Source organism: Saccopteryx leptura, chromosome 1 (assembly GCF_036850995.1).
Source record: "Saccopteryx leptura isolate mSacLep1 chromosome 1, mSacLep1_pri_phased_curated, whole genome shotgun sequence".
NCBI classification, from domain to species: Eukaryota; Metazoa; Chordata; class Mammalia; order Chiroptera; family Emballonuridae; genus Saccopteryx; species Saccopteryx leptura.
Window position 1 is genome coordinate 74744425 of NC_089503.1, and position 18492 is coordinate 74762916.

The following is an 18492-nucleotide window of genomic DNA, read 5'->3' on the forward strand; positions in this document are numbered from 1 at the left end:
CTTTTCCTCCAAAATGTCTTAACTTTATTCTTATATCATAATATATAGTAAACTATAAAATTATATGTTTGGGACTATTTTTTCTTAGTACATTTCATGTGTCTTTTTATTGTTTCCTGTTATTTACTATTGTCAAACTACTTCTTAAACTTTGTCTTTTCTATGAGGTTCTTTTTTAGATTTGCGTTTTACTGTGTTTTTCTTTTACTTTACTATATTTTTGGAAGTCTATGTTATTCTGCATGCAGCTCAATATACTTTTTAAATTAAGCAATAATGTTCTATAATTTGTAAAAGTTTCAGGCATTTGTAATCATTAGTCATATCTGTGACTTCCCTGTGCTGATGGGTGTGTTTATGCTACTCAGCCTCTCCTGGAGAAGCAACCTTTACCCATTGCCAACTTTGTACAGTTTCCCATTTGAAATCTGTCCTACATGGATGTTAAAATCTCCTTACATGGGGAACATAGAATTTTTATCCTCATGTGTACTCTGTATATCAGATTGATAGATTACTATACTGCTATACTGGTTTTAATTCCCTATTCATTGTAGAACCTCTCCCTACCTCTCTCCTTTCCTTCCTTCCTTGCATCTTTCTCTTCTTTCTTTTTGATTTATAAATTACTGTATTTAATTTTTTTTTCATAATTTAACCTTATTTGAAAGTATGCTGAGCATCTGAATCAGTTTTTTTACTTTGTGCTTTTATAAATATATATTATATTTATAATCTGGAAAGAAAAAGGAAAATAATCACATGTATTTCTAGGACTTTCATAACAAAAAGCTTATATTTAATATATTTTTATTTCTTCTTAATTTAGACACTAAAAGAGAATAATGTGCCTGACCTGTGGTGGCACAGTGGATAAAGCATCGACCTGGAATGCTGAGGTTGCCGGTTCGAAACCCCGGGCTTGCCTGGTCAAGGCACATATGAGAATTGATGCCTCCTGCTCCTCTCCTGTTCTCTCTCTCTCTCTTTTCTCTCTCTCTCTCTCTCTCTCTCTCTCTCTCCAATAAAAATAAATAAATAAAATGCTAAAAGAGAATAATGTGACTTTTTTTTATTACAAAAATAAGTTTGCTAACCCTGATCTTGGCTGGAAAGAGTCTAAGCTACTACAGAGAGGCATAGACAAGGTAGTCTGACTCTGTGCGGGGCCTCAGCTGTCAAATCAAAGAAAGCTCCTCTTTCTTTTGTCACTCTGTTGCAGACTGGATGTCCTTGGCTCACCCTTTAACAGCATGGCCTTCTTTTGGACTTGCATTTAATCATTATAATTCATGGAGGTGAAACTGAATCATGTAGTTAGAATAAAAGTATATCTGAAAGCTGTCAGTGCTCGGTGTATTCTTTGTTTGTAATAAACTATCTTTTCTTGACAGGGCTGGAGAAGGGAAACAGGCTGGGAAGACACAATTGAATTGACGTGTATAACGTGGTGTGGGTGGAAGTTCCTGCTTCTGTAGAAAACCAACAGATTTTTCCACCGTTTCTCTTTCCCCAGGGCTGCTTCATAAAATACATTGATGTGGGGCATTTGCCTCACCTCAGATTCTTCTTTACGGATTTAATGTCAAAAAGTTCAGGCTGCATCCCAACTGCTTTCCTGTGGCATAAAGGATATGCTTTCTCCATGTTTCAGTTCCTCTGATCATGCGATATAAATACACCCTTGTGTACAGTAGCAATTTTCATCTGATGGTATCAAAGGGCTTTACAAATATCGGATCCTTTAAGAGCCAAGTGATCACAAAGAATGGGGAATTCTATGAGAATTTAGTTACAGCTATGAAATACTCAGAGGATCAGGGAAGAGTTTTAATTCCTTAGACTGTCTGATTCTCTAACATATAAAACAGAAATAATATCATATGAGGGAGAATCTTAGTGGTACAAAGATATCTTTATTACTAACCTCAATTATGAGTAAACTGAGATAATGTGAGATGAAAGAGAAGTTGATAATCCAAAATTTTATATAATTCTTTCATATTTATCATCTAACAATTTAAAAATATTGCTTAATATATGTATGAATTCTACATTTAAAAAATTTACATATCCTTTTTAGGTCAAATAATGACATGTCTTCAGAAAAGAGATGTACAGAATACAAAGTGAAAATGGTTTGGAACTTTTGAGGGACTGAGGTCTAGAAGTCTCCTATTTTAAAGACAACTGTAAGTTTATTTTCATAGTAATCCTACAAGCTGATTTCATTATCCCTATTTTACAAAAAAGAAAGAAAGAAAGAAAAACTGAGGCTCAGTATGAGGTCAATGGCTAATGTAAGATAAAACTTAGTCTTGAGCAAAAGCTTTTTTTTTTTTTCTTATTTGTTTGATTTCATTTGGATCACAATGGACTCTAGATGAAGGCTATACTACTGGTCATTAGAAAAAAGGGAGATGTTTGACAAAATAATGGAGTTTATATCTGAATGGTATAGGGAAGCTATATCAAATATACTATTACAAATCTTTCAGGCTGGAAGTCTTACTAAACCCCTTATAAACTTGGCACTGTGTGTGTGTGTGTGTGTGTGTGTGTGACAGACACAGAGAGAGAGACAGAGAGAGAGACAGATAAGGACAGAGAGACAGGAAGGGAGAGAGAGATGAGATGAGAAGCATCAACTCATAGTTGTGTCTCCTTAGTTGTTCATTGATTGCTTTCTCATATGTGCCTCCTAAGTCAAGGCACATATGAGAGAGCAATCAATGAACAACTAAGGAGACACAACTATGAGTTGATGCTTGACTTTCTTTCTTTTTTGTAAAATAGGGATAATGAAATCAGCTTGTAGGATTACTATAAAAATAAACTGACAGTTGTCTTTAAAATAGGAGACTTCTAGACCTCAGTCCCTCAAAAGTTCCAAACCATTTTCACTTTGTATTCTGTACATCTCTTTTCTGAAAACATATCATTATTTGACCTAAGGAGCTACAGCAGAGCAAGTGACCCCTTGCTCAAGCCAGCAACCTTGAACTTAAGCCAGCAACCTTTGGGCTTAAGCCAGCAACCATAGAGTCATGTCTATAATCCTATGTTCAAGCCAGGGACCCCATGCTCAAGCTGGTGAGCCAGCACTCAAGCCGGTGACCTCAGGTTTTGAAACTGGGTCCTCTGCATCACAGTCTGACACTCTATCCACTGTGCCACCGCCTGGTAAGGCTAAACTTGGCACTATTGATTGATATTTTTTCTCATATATGCAATATTAATAATGGATTTAGGACTATGAGCCACTTTAATAACACAAAATTATTATAAAGCTATGCACAGTAATAAGAATTTTAAATTTAATAAAGATAAAACTTCTAGAAAATGTTAGTCTAGTCCTTGAGGGTGATGAATTAAACCAATGGTGAAAAAGTTGGGTTTCAGTAATGAAGAAGCATGTTGCTTCTTTGTTGGTAATGGTCTTTCTATATATGTGCTTTTCTCGTATCTCCTAAATTAATCCTACTCATTTCTTCACCTAAGCTTTAATATCTATACACTATGAGGTAATAGCTTATAGCCTTTAACTCACCTAAAAGTCCCTAAATCATATCAATTTTTTGCACTGCTAGTAGAGAAGTCATGTTTCCTCATTTCTTCTGCCCTGTTTCAATCATAATCAATTACTTGAACACTTAAATGCAAGTTGTCATCTCTGTATTTTGCTGCTCCCTGTACCTGGGCTCTCCCTCTTTCCTCTCCCTCTGTTTCCTTATACCATTCTCACTTCAGACTTCAGTTCAGGCATCATCTCTCCTCAGGAAACTTCCTGACAATCTAGTCTCACCATGCCTCTCCACAGATGATCTGAGTTATATGTCTTCACTGTGTTTCTCTGAACTGCTACACATAAATTCCAACACACAGACCTGGTAAAAACATAGATAGTATTACTACACTGGATCCATTGTTAGTTGCATGCCCTTGGGTAGGTCATTTAAGTTTTCTGAACCTCATTTTATCTGCATGATTAGAATACTATTTTACACAGGTTAGGTGCAAAGATAAACAATACTATGTGAAAAATAGAGTCAGCATTTGTGTTAGATACCATTTCTCTGGCCTCCTAGGCCCATTCTTGGCCTTCTCTACCCTGTCCTGGGCTCCAGGAGGCTGACTGATGAGAACCTCATTAATGGACTCCATGCTCTTTTGGCTTGAGCTTGGCTTCATCCACAGAAGCAGAGACAGAAAGATCAGAGACCAGAAAGACAAAGAAGTCAGGGTCAGTGTATTTCGTCCCCAAATCCCTCTTTGCCGGTTAGCCAGAGGTTGACTGCATCCTTCTACAGGGATTCAGCTCCTGCCAGCTGGCCCTGTCAATACAGTGACCTCTGTGTTCTAGTAATTCTTTCCTCCCCTTGCCCTTTATGCCTAGGAAACTACATTATCCCTTGTTCATTTTCTTTAACCCTGCTCCCAGAATTGTAAATAGTTCCTTTATGAAACCAACCCTCAAACAGTCAGCTTGAGTGTGTCAGCTGCTTCCTGCCAAGGCCCTGACTGATACCACATTCAATGTTATTAACAATATGCATTTGACAAACTGTCCTGTAATTGTCTCTTGATTTTTTTAAATCCATTGCCAGACTGTGAACTACTTCAGAGCAGGGACCGTAGCTCATTTGTCACTGTTATTCTCTGTTGTCACATACATTGCTTGGCAAAATAAAAACACTCAATAAATGTTAGTTGATTGATGAAATGAAGAAAGGAAGAAATGTATATTATTCTGACTCATTAAAGGTAAACACTGCCCTTTATTTCTGAGTATAGAAATTCACACTGAGTAATACAGTTGTGAGTACATAAAACACAGTTTATTGTTGTATTCTTTTTTAGTAATTATTGTATTATTTTCTATTTGAACAACTGCAAACCTACTTTGGCCCCTCTCTGTATAAATAAATGTTTGCTGTAATTAATGTGAATTTTTCTAGAAGTAAGAGTATAAAGATGATTAAAAGGAATATTTCAGGGCACGTTAATCTTGGGAACAGTCAACAGGCCATCTGGTTAAGTGCTATATACAATTAGCTTAAAAGGATAGGCCAGTCTGTCTGAACTTTAGATAGGGCACAAAAATTAGAATTATGTAAAAATGTTAAAAGCCCACATTTAGTTCAGTAATCTATGTAACTATATACTTGGAGAATAGTGAATTGAGAAAAAGCATTGTATAGATTGTTCAGGCAAACATGTTTTCAATCACTGTATTGTACAGAACATTCTTCTGGTGCACCCATTTGAAAAGATAGCACTTGAAGCATAACCACAAGGTTAATTTTTTTCTCTTTATCATAATGATATGTAAATTGTGTTAATTTAGTGGCAGTGTGAATAATATTAGGAGTTACACTCCTTATTCTATTTATCACAGGGCTCACTGGGTACCCAAGAACAACATCAGCTGCTCAGAAAAAGACAGTTGGTTTCAAATGGCCAATCAGAAACTGTAGGTTGTGATGGGAGCCCAGATTTGGAATGCAATAGTTTAAACTTTAAGAGACAAGGAGATTGAGTTCGCAAATGTATTTTGTTGTCTAAAGCTATGAAAAAGTGGTATTATTTTAGGAACCATTGGAAGTAGACCTGGCAGGCATTATCACTTCCATTTTATGACTGTGGGTGGTTAAAATCAGAGACGTTCGGGCTATGCACAAAGTCACACAAAACATGGCAGCACCAGAACTAATCTGAATTAATGTATGACCCAGCATTTTCCACCTTCACAGGATGCCACTTTTAATCCAGTGCTGACCAGTTTTTCCAGACCTTTCTTCTTTCTAAGAGTTCTCTGTGTGTATTTTCCATTATAATAAATATATTTATGTGGTTTTTGATACTTTTATGAGATGCTTTTTGATAATAAGAGATTATTTATATTGATGAAACACTTGGGGATTACTCATGTGAACCCTCATTTTGGTTTAAATTTCAGTGTTCTCCTGGAACCACTTTTGGTCTTGAAAGCACATCCAAATTGTTGGATAGCATTGCCTACATCAGTGATTTCCAACCATTATCTGCAGAGACCTTAGGGAAACTAGTTAATGTATGGGGATCTCGAATGTTCAAAAATAACCTGGGGTTATGAGCACACTGAGTAATTACTCTGACTTGACAATTTATTCTTTTATTTTCTTCTTCTTTTCCAAGTAAGAGGAGGGGAGATAGAGAGACAGACCCCTGCATGTGCCCCTACCTGTGATTCACCTGGCAACCCCTGTCTGGGACTGATGCTCTGCCCATCTGAAGCCATACTTTCAACTGAGCTATTTCACCCGAGGCAAGGCTCCACAGAGCCATTCTCAGCACCCAGGACTGATGTGCTCAAGTCAATTAAGCCATGGCTGCAGGAGGGGAAGAGAGAGAGAAGGTGAGGGGGAGGGATAGAGAAGCAGATGGTGGCTTCTCTTGTGTGCCCTGATTAGGAATTGACCTGGGACATCTACACACCGGACTGATACTTTATTACTGAGCCAACTGGCCAGGGGCCTAGATCTAGTCTTAATATTTTACAAATGCATATATACACTATGAAAAAGAAAATATAAATTTTAATATATAAAAAGGAAAAATAGCCTGACCAGGTGGTGGCGCAGTGGATGGAGCATTGGACTGGGATGCCGAGGACCCAGGTTCGAGACCCCACGGTAGCCAGCTTGAGTGCAGACTCATCTGGTTAGAGCAAAAGCTCATCAGCTTGGACCTAAGGTCACTGGTTTGAGCAAGGGGTTACTCCGTCTGCTGAAGGCCCGCGGTCAAGGCACATATGAGAAAGCAATCAATGAACAGCTAAGGTGTCGCGATGAAAAACTGATGATTGATGCTTCTCATCTCTCCATTCCTGTCTGTTTGTCCCTGTCTGTCCCTCTCTCTGACTCTCTCTCTGTCTCTAAAAAAAAGGAAAAAAAAATTTTAAAAAAAGGAAAAATAAATAATATTTATATATAGTAAATAAATACTGAAATACATATACTTTCCCTTGGAGGACTTGCACCATTTACTGATATTTAAAAAAGTAGGTTTTGTTGTGATTGTCACTGTTGTTTTCTTTTGTTTTTGTTTTTTTTTTTGCAAAAGCTGTGCATTTCAGTTCCACATTTGGGTACATTAGCTATGTTTGTTTTAATTCCATAAAAGGCTGTGTTCTCTCACAGCCAGCCCCTACTGTTGTGTCTCTCTACTAATTCGTATTCTTTATAATGTGTCTTAAATTACACTCACTGTTCTTGTAATGCTGATTTTGTTCTTTGTTAATGCTATTTAGATAATTTCTAATAAAGATTTAATTACAAGTAGGACATGGATTGAGTAATAGCAAAACTATCTCTGCATGTAGTAAATAGTGCACAATCAGGAATTGGACAATTGAAGATTAATACCCTCTGTCTTCAGGGTAATTTATGGACAGTTCAACTGAAGCAACGAAAATACAAGTCATTCAGCATTGTGATAAGTGTGATTTGCTTCACAGCCAACAGTCTATGAGAACCAATATTAAAGGAAAATATAGTGTACGATTGAGGTAATCTATTACAAAAGACCACATTCAAACCGGAACAGTGGATAGCTAAGACTCATCTATACATCTAGAACCTTATCAAAGATATGGCCAAGTACCCAAAGCTCACTTTCACAATAGTTATGAGCTTAACCCTGGACAGATAGCTTGGTTGGTTAGAGCATCAACCTGAAGCACAGAGGTTGCCAGTTCAATCCCCAATCAGGGCACACATAGGAACAGATTGCTCTTCCACTCTCTCTTTATATATATCTCCCTTCCTCTCTCTCTAAAATAAAAAAAAATAGTTATGAGGTTAAGATTAGATAAAAGCATGATCAGTACAATAAAGTTCAATCAGCAAATAAAATTGCATTAACACAGAGCAGGGATCTCAAACTCAACTCAGCATGTGGGCCGCAGAGCAAGATCACAGCCTTTCGGCGGGCCGCACTAGGTCTACAAAAGGCAACTGTTACGCAACACTTTTCTCACTGCAGTTGAAAACAAAAAAAAATCAGTACAACAAGCACAATCGTACATGCAGTTTACTCAGTGTCACAAAACAACCAGAAACTGTAGTTCGCATCACAACTGCTGTTAACTAAGCTAATATCTAGCTAGGATGCTAGAGAAATGAAAAATACAAGTAGGCCCCTAGGATTACTTAATTTTATCCAAAATATTTTGAACTTCGTGGATTAGTCTGCGGGCCGCACAAAATTGTTCGGCGGGCCGCGAGTTTGAGACCCCTGACATAGAGGATAACGGTAAAATAGACTACTTGTGAGATTTGGAATTATTATACAGACAGATCTGACCTCTGCTATTTAATGATAGTTTGAACTTACTCATTAACATCAGTTTTCAGGGGTTATAATATGTGCCATGCAGGCTTAAAGAATTAAAATTTTAAAAATTATTTGAATAATGCCTAGCCCAAAGTAGACATCTGATAAATAATTTTGCCTGACATGATTGTTAAATAAATCCTAAGTAAACACTAGTCCCCTCCCTTTGCCTAGCTAAACATATGTCACCATACTGGTGCAATATGCCCCTTTCTTCCATCAGTCTCTTTTCACAGTGGCCTTCTCACTTTTGCCAGTGTATGCTGAGTTTATTGCTAGGTTTTCATTTCCTGTGTTAGTGTCAGACACTATGTTAAAAATGAGGGCTAGTCTCATTCATAATTTTTCCCATCCTCCAAATCTGTCTCTCCTGTCACCAAATAGTACTGTCTAATCTTAAAAATAAATCATCTGGCCTTAACTGGTGGCACAGTGGATAGAGCATTGGCCCAGCATATGGACACTCTAGGTTTGATTACTGGTCAGGGCACACAGGAGAAGTGACCATCTGCTTCTCGCCTCTTCTCTCTACTCCTTCTCTCCCTCTTCCCCTCCCATAGCCAGTAAATCAGTTGGTTTGATCATGGCCCCGGGCACTGAGGATAGCTTGGTTGGTCCAACCATGTCAGCCTCAGGTGTTAAATAGAGCTCGGTACTCAAGCATAGGCCCAAGATGGGGTTTCCAGGTGGATTCTGGTTGGGGTGTATGCAGGAGTTTGTCTCACTATCTCCCCTCCTTCACATAAAAATCAAACAAACAAACAAAAAAACCCTACAAAAAATAAAAACAAATCATCTTTATTCCAAAATGTTATAATTTATTAAATCAGTAGAGTGGATTTATGGGTACTTGTTTTATTATTTATCTTTTTCTATGTGTTTAAAATTTTAGAACTTTAAAATACAATTCATAAAATAAGGAAAATAAAGAACTATCCACTCATCAATCCATCCATTTTCAATCTAATGAAGACATATTTATAGTGCCAGCACTATACCAGGTACTTGAACTTAAATCATGTTTTGCCCTCAAAGGATTGGTCTGAAGGAAACCTCAGACAAATTAATAGATTACTACAATATGTTGTGATAACTGCAATGACGAATGTGAACTCAGATTAAAATGAAAGAATAGAAAAAGTCCCCCATCCTTCCTTGGAGGAGTCTGTAGAAAGAAAGGCATTCTTGAGGCTATGACGCCTGAGCTGAATCTCTACAGTGTGTCTGGATTATGCAAGTGAATAAAAGAGGGAGGCATTTTTATTAGAGAAAAGAGCATGTGCTAAGTTCAGAATCCTAAGGAAGCCTGACATCTTGGTATAAAGGTAGAAGTTCAGTATCTTAGAGAATAAGGTTTTAATTGGATGAGAAGGAAAAGTGTGAATGCCAGGTAGAGAAGAAGGGGTCAATTTATAATAATTATATCTAGTTATATCTAATAAAATAGTTATTTTCTAGCTCTTAATACTGAGAAGGTGTAGAAGTAATGAGAACCTTGCAGTAATTAACAGCACAAGCACCCATTATGTGGTTTTTAATAACAGTTAACATTTATTGAGTACTCAATACATGTCAAAACTCATATGGAGTATTTAACATGTATTATAACATTTAAAACTCCAAAGAGCCCAACATGGTAAGGCTGAGAATACTCAGGCATTAATAGGTTAAATTATGGTGAAAAAATCTTAAGTATATGCTAAAAATGAAATTATTAAACAAATCATAAATACCTATTTATTTTCCTTCCCCCTTTTTATTCCCCTGGGGCCTGAGAATGAATAACTGGCAGACTTTGGATAGAAATTCAGGATCTGACATCAGAGCATCAAATCTAGAGGCAGCTGAGGCTTGTGACTTATACAATTTTGCACATCCCAGGTATCTAATATAGGATCTTGGGCATAGTAGATGCTCAATATTTATTGAATCAATGAATGAATCTAAACTTAAACTGTAGAGAGTTGATACCTACATATTTTCCGTTCACCTCTACACATATACACACACAAACTCAATCATAATAATTACCCAACATACTAATTAGTTGAATATTGGGCAAAGATGTATTAGTTTTTACCTTCAAGGGGAACACACCAAATACATAAAAATCTAGAGGTCATCATGATAGTTAAAACAAACATATTGGTTATGTTTAGAAGTTATTAAGTCACCAAATCATTATTCTGAGAATTATGAAGGACAAGAACAAAAATTTACTGTCCCTTTTTTACACAGAATGTATGTCAGAAGAACCAAATAGTTGATGAGGAAAACTTATTCTTTACAAAAGACTCACAATTAATAAATGCACATAAGATTAAAAGTTTATTATTCATGCATTTTTTAATAAAACAATTGATGTAGGAAACAATTATCAGTGAATAATAAAACCATGAGGTAAAAATTTTTCATAGAACCATATAATAGAGAAGATAGTTTGACATCACCTCATACTACTGATCAATTTAAAATACTATTACTACTGTAAAAACTATACAATATCTTACTCTGCTGCCTTTGGGTAAGTAGTACACAGAGAGACCTGTGAAGTAATTCTTAACAAAAGTAGCAAAATTGACCCTGAAGCCAATAAATTCTCTAGATCTAATTCCCTAATTATAGAAAATGCAAAAGATTGTTATTAAAAAATCCATGAGATGATAAAAAATATAGGATAAAGAAACTTGTTATGTTATACCACAAGGATAAAATTAAGAAACCCTGAAAAGTGAGGAAATTGTACAGACAAAATCCAGTTTCTTCTGTAAATAAGTTGTATTAAAAAAAGAAGAAGAAAAGCCCTGGCCGGTTGGCTCAGTGGTAGAGCGTTGGCCTGGCGTGCAGAAGTCCCTGGTTCGATTCCCGGCCAGGGCACACAGGAGAAGCACCCATTTGCTTCTCCACCCCTCCCCCTCTCCTCCCCCTCTCCTTCCTCTCTGTCTCTCTCTTCCCCTCCCGCAGCCGAGGCTCCATTGGAGCAAAGATGGCCCGGGCGCTGGGGATGGCTCCTTGGCCTCTGCCCCAGGCGCTAGAGTGGCTCTGGTCACAGCAGAGCGACACCCCGGAGGGGCAGAGCGTCGCCCCTTGGTGGACAGAGCATCACCCCCTGGTGGGCGTGCAGGGTGGATCCTGGTTGGGCGCATGTGGGAGTCTGTCTGACTGTCTCTCCCCGTTTCTAGCTTCAGAAAAATACAAAAAAAAAAAAAAAAAGAGTAAAAAAAAGAAGAAAAGAAATAGATATTTAAAAACTTAAATATACTAAGCAAAAGCAATGTATAGACCTTGTTTGGAGCTTGAAATAAAAAACAGTTTTTAAGAAAGTAAATTAAGCACAAACTTAAAAGCAGATAGTGTTAAGGAATTATTGTTTTCTCTTTTTGTCTGACATGTTGTGCTGGTATTGTGGTTATATTTTTAAGTTCATAATTGTTAACTATGTGTACCAAGATATTATAGAGAAAAATATAAGGATTGTTTTAAAATACTAAAGAAATTTTTTTGTTTGTTTTTTCATTTTGGTGAGACAAAAGAAAACAATGCCTACAGAAAGACAATAGTTATTGAATCTTGATGCTGGGTACATACTAATTCATTAAATTATTTTTTTCTAGGTTGAGTGTATTTAACTATTTCATAGTAAGATTTATTTTTTAAATGGTATTCAAATTGAGCTGATAATGTTACTTACACTCAGTATATTGTAGCTATACTATTAATGTTGAGAGAAGAACTAAAAAACAAAGACAGAGAAGAATGTTTAAACTATCATCAAATACATGCGCAAAGACAAATGGTCAGAGTGAGGGGAACAAGCAAGGTTGACTAGGTGAAAACCAGTCAGTGTGTGAATGAGCGATGCAAACACCAGAAAATACAGGATAATTGTTTGTGGTAGATTAGAGTTCAAACTCTCCAATTCAACATGTCTAAAATAAACCCATATTCAACTCCCACAAACATTTTACCCTGCTTGTTCCTTATTTTAGTTAATGGCACAAGCCAGCGGCCTACATGTCAACCCCAAATCTCTTTCCCCTTCACCTGTCACTCCTTTTGAATTCATCACCTATATGTCTCTCAAGTCCATTCACTTCTATTTCAGGGATCATCACCCTGTTTAAAGACACCCAATTTCTTGTCTGGGTTATTCTAATAATCTCTAACAATTATTTCCACACTTATGCTTGCTCCCACCCCCACATCTGTTGTCATCTCAGCAGCTTAAATGGACTATTTTAACTAATACGTGATTTCAAAACCTTGCTTTAACCTCTTCAAGGACTGTGACTCCATCCACATATATACCACCATATTTGTATCATAGCTTTCTGTGTTATGGCCTCTTATATGTTGTTAGGTTCCTTGAACATGCCATGCTCTTTCCACTTTGGAGCCTTTGCATATGGTTCCCCTTTTCTCTAGAATGCTCTCTTACCCACTATGCTCCTCACTAAACAGACTTTTACTAATATTTTAGAGGTCGCTTAAAATGTAACTAATCCCAAAAAACCTTCCTTGACTATATCTCATGAGACTAGGTAGATCAGTGGTAGTCAACCTGGTCCTTACCGCCCGCTAGTGGGTGTCCCAGCTTTCATGGTGGGTGGTAACAGAGCAACCAAAGTATAAATAAAAAGATAGATTTAACTATAGTAAGTTGTTTTATAAAGATTTATTTTGCCAAACAGTGAAAATCTGACATAAAGTACTTGGTAAGTAATTATTATATGCTTTAACTTGCTGTAACTCTGCTTTATAAATTTTATAAAGTAGAGTCACTTCCCTACCAGTTCCTACTGTGGAACTGGTGGGTGGTTAGAAAATTTTACTACTAACAGAGTTACAAAAGTGGGCGGTAGGTATAAAAAGGTTGACTACCCCTGAGATAGATCCTCCTGCCATCTTCCCAAATAGCTCTGTTTGTCTTTTATAGAAACTTAAAAAGTCATTTAATCAGGAAAAAAAAAACTATTTCAAACCTATGTACATAGTTATAAGTATTATTCAAAATGTATACACTTAAAGTATTATTGTAATAGACATTAACATGATTCATTAGGGTAGGAACCTCTCTGTTATGCTTCCATGTCATTCTCACCACTCAGCACATGCCGGATAACTGATGCTCATACATATTGCAGAATATCTACTAAGCCCCTAATTCTGATCAATAGAATATTCCATTAATTGCTATATTGACTCATACAATAATCTCCCAGGAAAGGATAGGACATTCAAATTCTATAAACTACAGGCACCTAGAGAATGCACGTCTGGAATTCAGAGAAGAGCCCGTCTAAATGTGGTTTGATGGTTAGAAGTTTGTATTGACAATCATACTGATGTACATATGGGCTAAAGGAGTTAGTGTCCTATATTTAAGAGTAATACAAGATCTGTTCATTTAAAGAAATCAACCTTGTGACAGAAATTAAAGAGAACAAACTATATTTTAGCCATTCCTCTGAGCACAGAATGAAGATTAAGAAAACAGATTTGGGAAAACAGACACAGAAACCCAGTGGTATGATGGAGGCTTTCTAAGTATTCACTGTGAAGCTTGATGGGGGGCAAGTGGAAAGCAAAATTCTTAATTAAATTGAACGTGAGAAGTTGAATTCTGTCTGCAAGTAGATGGAACACAATTACAAAAGGCCCCATGTGGTTAAAAGTAATACAGAATCAAGACTTCCCAGGGACAAGAAGCCCTGTTTTAATCTTTTGTGGCTCTGAAAGGAGGAAGAAAAAAGATTAAGCCTCCTTGTGAAGATCATGTGATGACTTCCTGATCCCAGCCAGAGGCAGCATTTCCATGGAAACTTCTCTTCCTCGTCACTCACACACTGCTTTTTCCCCATAGAAAGGCTGCTTTGAGTCTCAAGAGAGTTGTATGGAATAGCCTTGACATTTTTTTCATGAGATAAACTCCAGGAGAAAGAGAAGAGAGAAGACAGGGCTGACATTCCAAGGTCACCAGGACAGTGGTGACCTTCCCCAGAACCTGCAGCCCAGAGCCAAGACACCCCTGCTTTCCTCTGAGCTGTCACTTTCTCACTTGTTCTTGACGTTCCTGGGAACTCCCAGATTCCATAAGGAAGGAAGTCTCAGAGAGGCAACTTTGATTTGACTACTCTCATCTTCTAGTTCTTCAACTCACTTTGGTTCAAATTATTTAGTTTTTAAGCCCTTCCATGGGTTAGTCCCAGGTTTAATTTTCGATAGTGTGGGGAGCTTATCTGAATCCAATGCTCCACCTCAGCCAATGAAACACAGCTCCCTCCTCTATAGATTCTGCTGCCCAAAGTAGTGTCTCCATTCCCATTTATCTTTTGAACTTATCCCCACCACTTAAGGTTTTATTCAATAAAATTTGAATAATATTATATCAATAAAAAAAGCAATGCAATTTTTTTAAGGATCCTCAATTCACAAGATGCCCCTCCATTAAAAGACTCATGTATTGTATGATATTTATTATCTATCCTACTTATTTGAAAACTAGTGTAAGTGGTAAAATTATGTTTCTATTCATATATTTAAATTTATCCATCTCACTGTAAACATAGAGAAAGAAATCTAAAAGAATTTATATAATCAATAAATATTTGTTAAGTAAGGATAATAATATTCCTTATTCATTCACTCACTAAACTAAAAACTTTGCAATGGTTACTTCATTAAAAACAAAGAGTTTCCATTGAAATATTAACTAGTAAAAGTCCCCAAAATAAGGCTGATCATCTACCTATGAAAGTGAACTCTTCCTAGGAAATCATCAGAAAATGAGTGCTGCCTGACCTGTGGTGGCGCAGTGGATAAAGTGTCGACCTGGAAATGCTGAGGTCGCCGGTTAGAAACCCTGGGCTTGCCTGGTCAAGGCACATATGGGAGTTGATGCTTCCAGCTCCTCCCCCCTTCTCTCTCGCTGTCTCTCCTCTCTCTCTCTTTCTCTGTCTTTCCCTCTCCTCTCTAAAATGAATTAAAAAAAATAAAAAATATAAACAGGAAAAAAAAAAAAGAAAATGAGTGCTTAGAGAGTTAACAAGCAGCCATATGCATCCAGATAATGAGGGATAAGTAGCATAAAGATGATTTTTTTCCTCTGATACTTTATAAAAAATAAATTATAATTTCATTAGATATAGGAAATTATTTTTAGCCTCTGAAAAGAGTCCTTTTGTTGCAAAGCTTACTTCTGCAAATGCTGTACCCTATTTATGGTCTCTGAGAAACATTTACCTTACGCCTATAATGTCTAGCACTTCCTGAGCTTTCTTAATAAGAGAAGCTCTGTAACTGATACTACTTCTTATTTTCAAATTCAAATCAAAATTAATTTCATAGCTCGTTAACTGGGTTTACATAGATCAGGCATTATTAATATTAATGATATCATTTATTATTATTTTAACCATAGGAAACTATTAATGGTGACTAGTGTTTCTCACTTTAACATAGACCTATCCCACTTGCAGGATGCATGCCAACGCCAAAGAAAAGTTAGTCATGTGGTTCTCAGAAGATGAAAGCTTAAGATAAAGACTGAGAGTGTTTGATGCTGGAGGTGGGAGTGGTATTATATAGGACTTAGCCAAAACATGTGACAGTCACTGTACGGGTAGCTGGAAGAGAAGTGTGGGGCTCAATTACCCAGTTCACACAGACCTCATGAGGACTCGGGGAAGAATGCTACTGGCTGTGTTGTACTGCCTGCTGGGGAGTTTTCAGACCTCTGAGGGTCAATTCCCTCGAGCCTGTGTGTCCTCCAAGAACCTGATGGAGAAGGAATGCTGCCCACCATGGAAGGGTGACGGGAGTCCCTGTGGCCAGCTTTCCGGCAGGGGCTCCTGTCAGGACATTGTTTTGTCCAATGCACCAGTTGGGCCTCAGTTCCCCTTTACAGGGGTGGATGACCGGGAGTCTTGGCCCTCTGTCTTTTATAACAGGACCTGCCAGTGTTCTGGAAACTTCATGGGATTCGACTGTGGAAATTGTAAGTTTGGCTTTCGGGGACCAAAGTGCACAGAGAGGCACTTTTTGGTGAGAAGAAGTATCTTTGATTTGAGTGTTCCAGAGAAGGACAAATTTCTTGCCTACCTCTCTTTATCAAAGCATACTATCAGCCCTCACTATGTCATCCCCACGGGCACCTACGGCCAGATGAATAATGGGTCAACACCCATGTTTAATGACATCAGCACTTACGACCTCTTTGTCTGGATTCACTATTATGTGTCAATGGACACACTGCTTGGTGGGACTGAAATCTGGAAAGACATTGATTTTGCTCACGAAGCACCGGGTTTCCTGCCTTGGCACAGATTCTTCTTGTTGCTGTGGGAAAAAGAAATCCAAGAGCTGACAGGGGACGAGAACTTCACCATTCCATACTGGGACTGGAGAGATGCTAAAAGCTGTGAAGTTTGTACAGATGGATACATGGGAGGGCGCAACCCAGCAAACCCTAACCTACTCAGCCCTGCATCCTTCTTCTCGTCTTGGCAGGTAAGGTATGCTGGACATCCAGTATCAGAGCATAAAGGAAACTTAGTAATCACTTATTCACAGGTCTGTGCAAACCTCCCTCCCACCTCTCCTGCCCAGGGTAGAAAATGTCCCTCATTAAGAATTTTCAATACACCTTGTATTTTTTCTGGAGAGCACACTTTGCAATTGTAGTTACATAGATACTTATGTGCTTATTTATCAGATCTTCTATGAGGTTCCTAAGATTCGGTAAACAGAGTACTTGGTTAATCACTGTATCCCCCATCACCTAGGGTGGCGACTGGCAAATGAGAAGGGCTTGCTAAGTATTTGTTGAAAGAATGGATGAATGAATATTTAGATAATTAAATAAGCAAATGACCTACGTCGGTGGGAAACTTTCTTCACAATGAAATTCATACAAAGCACATATTTAAAATACAAATCCCTAGCTTTATCCCAGACCCATTGATTAGAATCTTCAGTGGAGTTTTCGTGCAGTGTCTTGAGGGAGCTTGTTTACTAATGTCTCTGGTGATTACTATTATCAGGAAGATTTAGGGAATATTCCCTTGATTAAATCTTTTTTTTTTTTAATATATGAGAACCCTGAGGCCCAAATATGTAAACAAGGAAAATAGCTAATATTTTAAAGCATTTAAAATGTGCAAAACCGGCCCTGGCCGGTTGCTCAGTGGTAGAGCGTTGGCCTGGTGTGCAGAAGTCCCGGGTTCGATTCCCGGCCAGGGCACACAGGAGAGGTGCCCATCTGCTTCTCCACCCCTCCCCCTCTCCTCCCCCTCTCCTTCCTCTCTGTCTCTCTCTTTCCCTCCCACAGCCGAGGCTCCACTGGAGCAAAGATGGCCCGGGCGCTGGGGATGGCTCCTCGGCCTCTGCCCCAGGTGCTAGAGTGGCTCTGGTCGCAACAGAGCGACGCCCAGAGGAGCAGAGCATCGCCCCCTGGTGGGCAGAGCTTCGACCCCTGGTGGGCGTGCCGGGTGGATCCCGGTCGGGCGCATGCGGGAGTCTGTCTGACTGTCTATCCCCGTTTCCAGCTTCGGAAAAATACAGAAAAAAAAAATGTGCAAAACCTTGTTCCAAGCATTTTTGTACATTAACTAATTTAATAATTCTACTAACTTTCTCCCTTCTTAAAGATTAAAATTCTCATGTATAAAAATATTAGGTAACTTGTATAAAATGACAGAGTTAGTAGCAGAGACATGATTTATTTTTGGATGACTTGGTTTCATGACCAAGGTATACTATTTCCAAGGACATGACTACTATGATGTCTTTAGCTGTGTGGTGTGGCCCATTCTATCTCACTTTTTTTCATTAGACTGTGGAAGGTAGCTTCTTTTACCCTATCCTCCCCCCCCCCAAATATGCATACTTTAGAGTTGCAAGATAAGGAATTGCTATTTTGAAATTTAATTTCTATCTCTCCTGTTATGAATTTTTCACTCTGAATTAGGGGCAAAAGTTAACCAAAGTAATAGGGTTTTAATTATTTATCATTTTAAACCATAAGATAGAAGAAATGCCTTTCTGCTTATATTCCAAACATTTCCATTGTAGCAGTTTTGACTAGCAGTGCTTTATGGAACTCTGCCCACTATTTAA

At 37.9% G+C, this 18492-nt stretch overlaps 1 protein-coding gene across 1 annotated transcript in view; it reads left to right on the forward strand.

Moving 5' to 3' along the window:
- The first annotated feature begins 16013 nt into the window (after positions 1–16013).
- TYR (tyrosinase) overlaps positions 16014–18492 on the forward strand; it is a 91837-nt gene continuing 89358 nt past the window's right edge. The window contains exon 1 of the mRNA XM_066360715.1: positions 16014–16884. Coding sequence (XP_066216812.1) covers positions 16048–16884 — 837 coding nt within the window. The 5' untranslated portion in view covers positions 16014–16047. The remainder of the gene's footprint in view (positions 16885–18492) is intronic.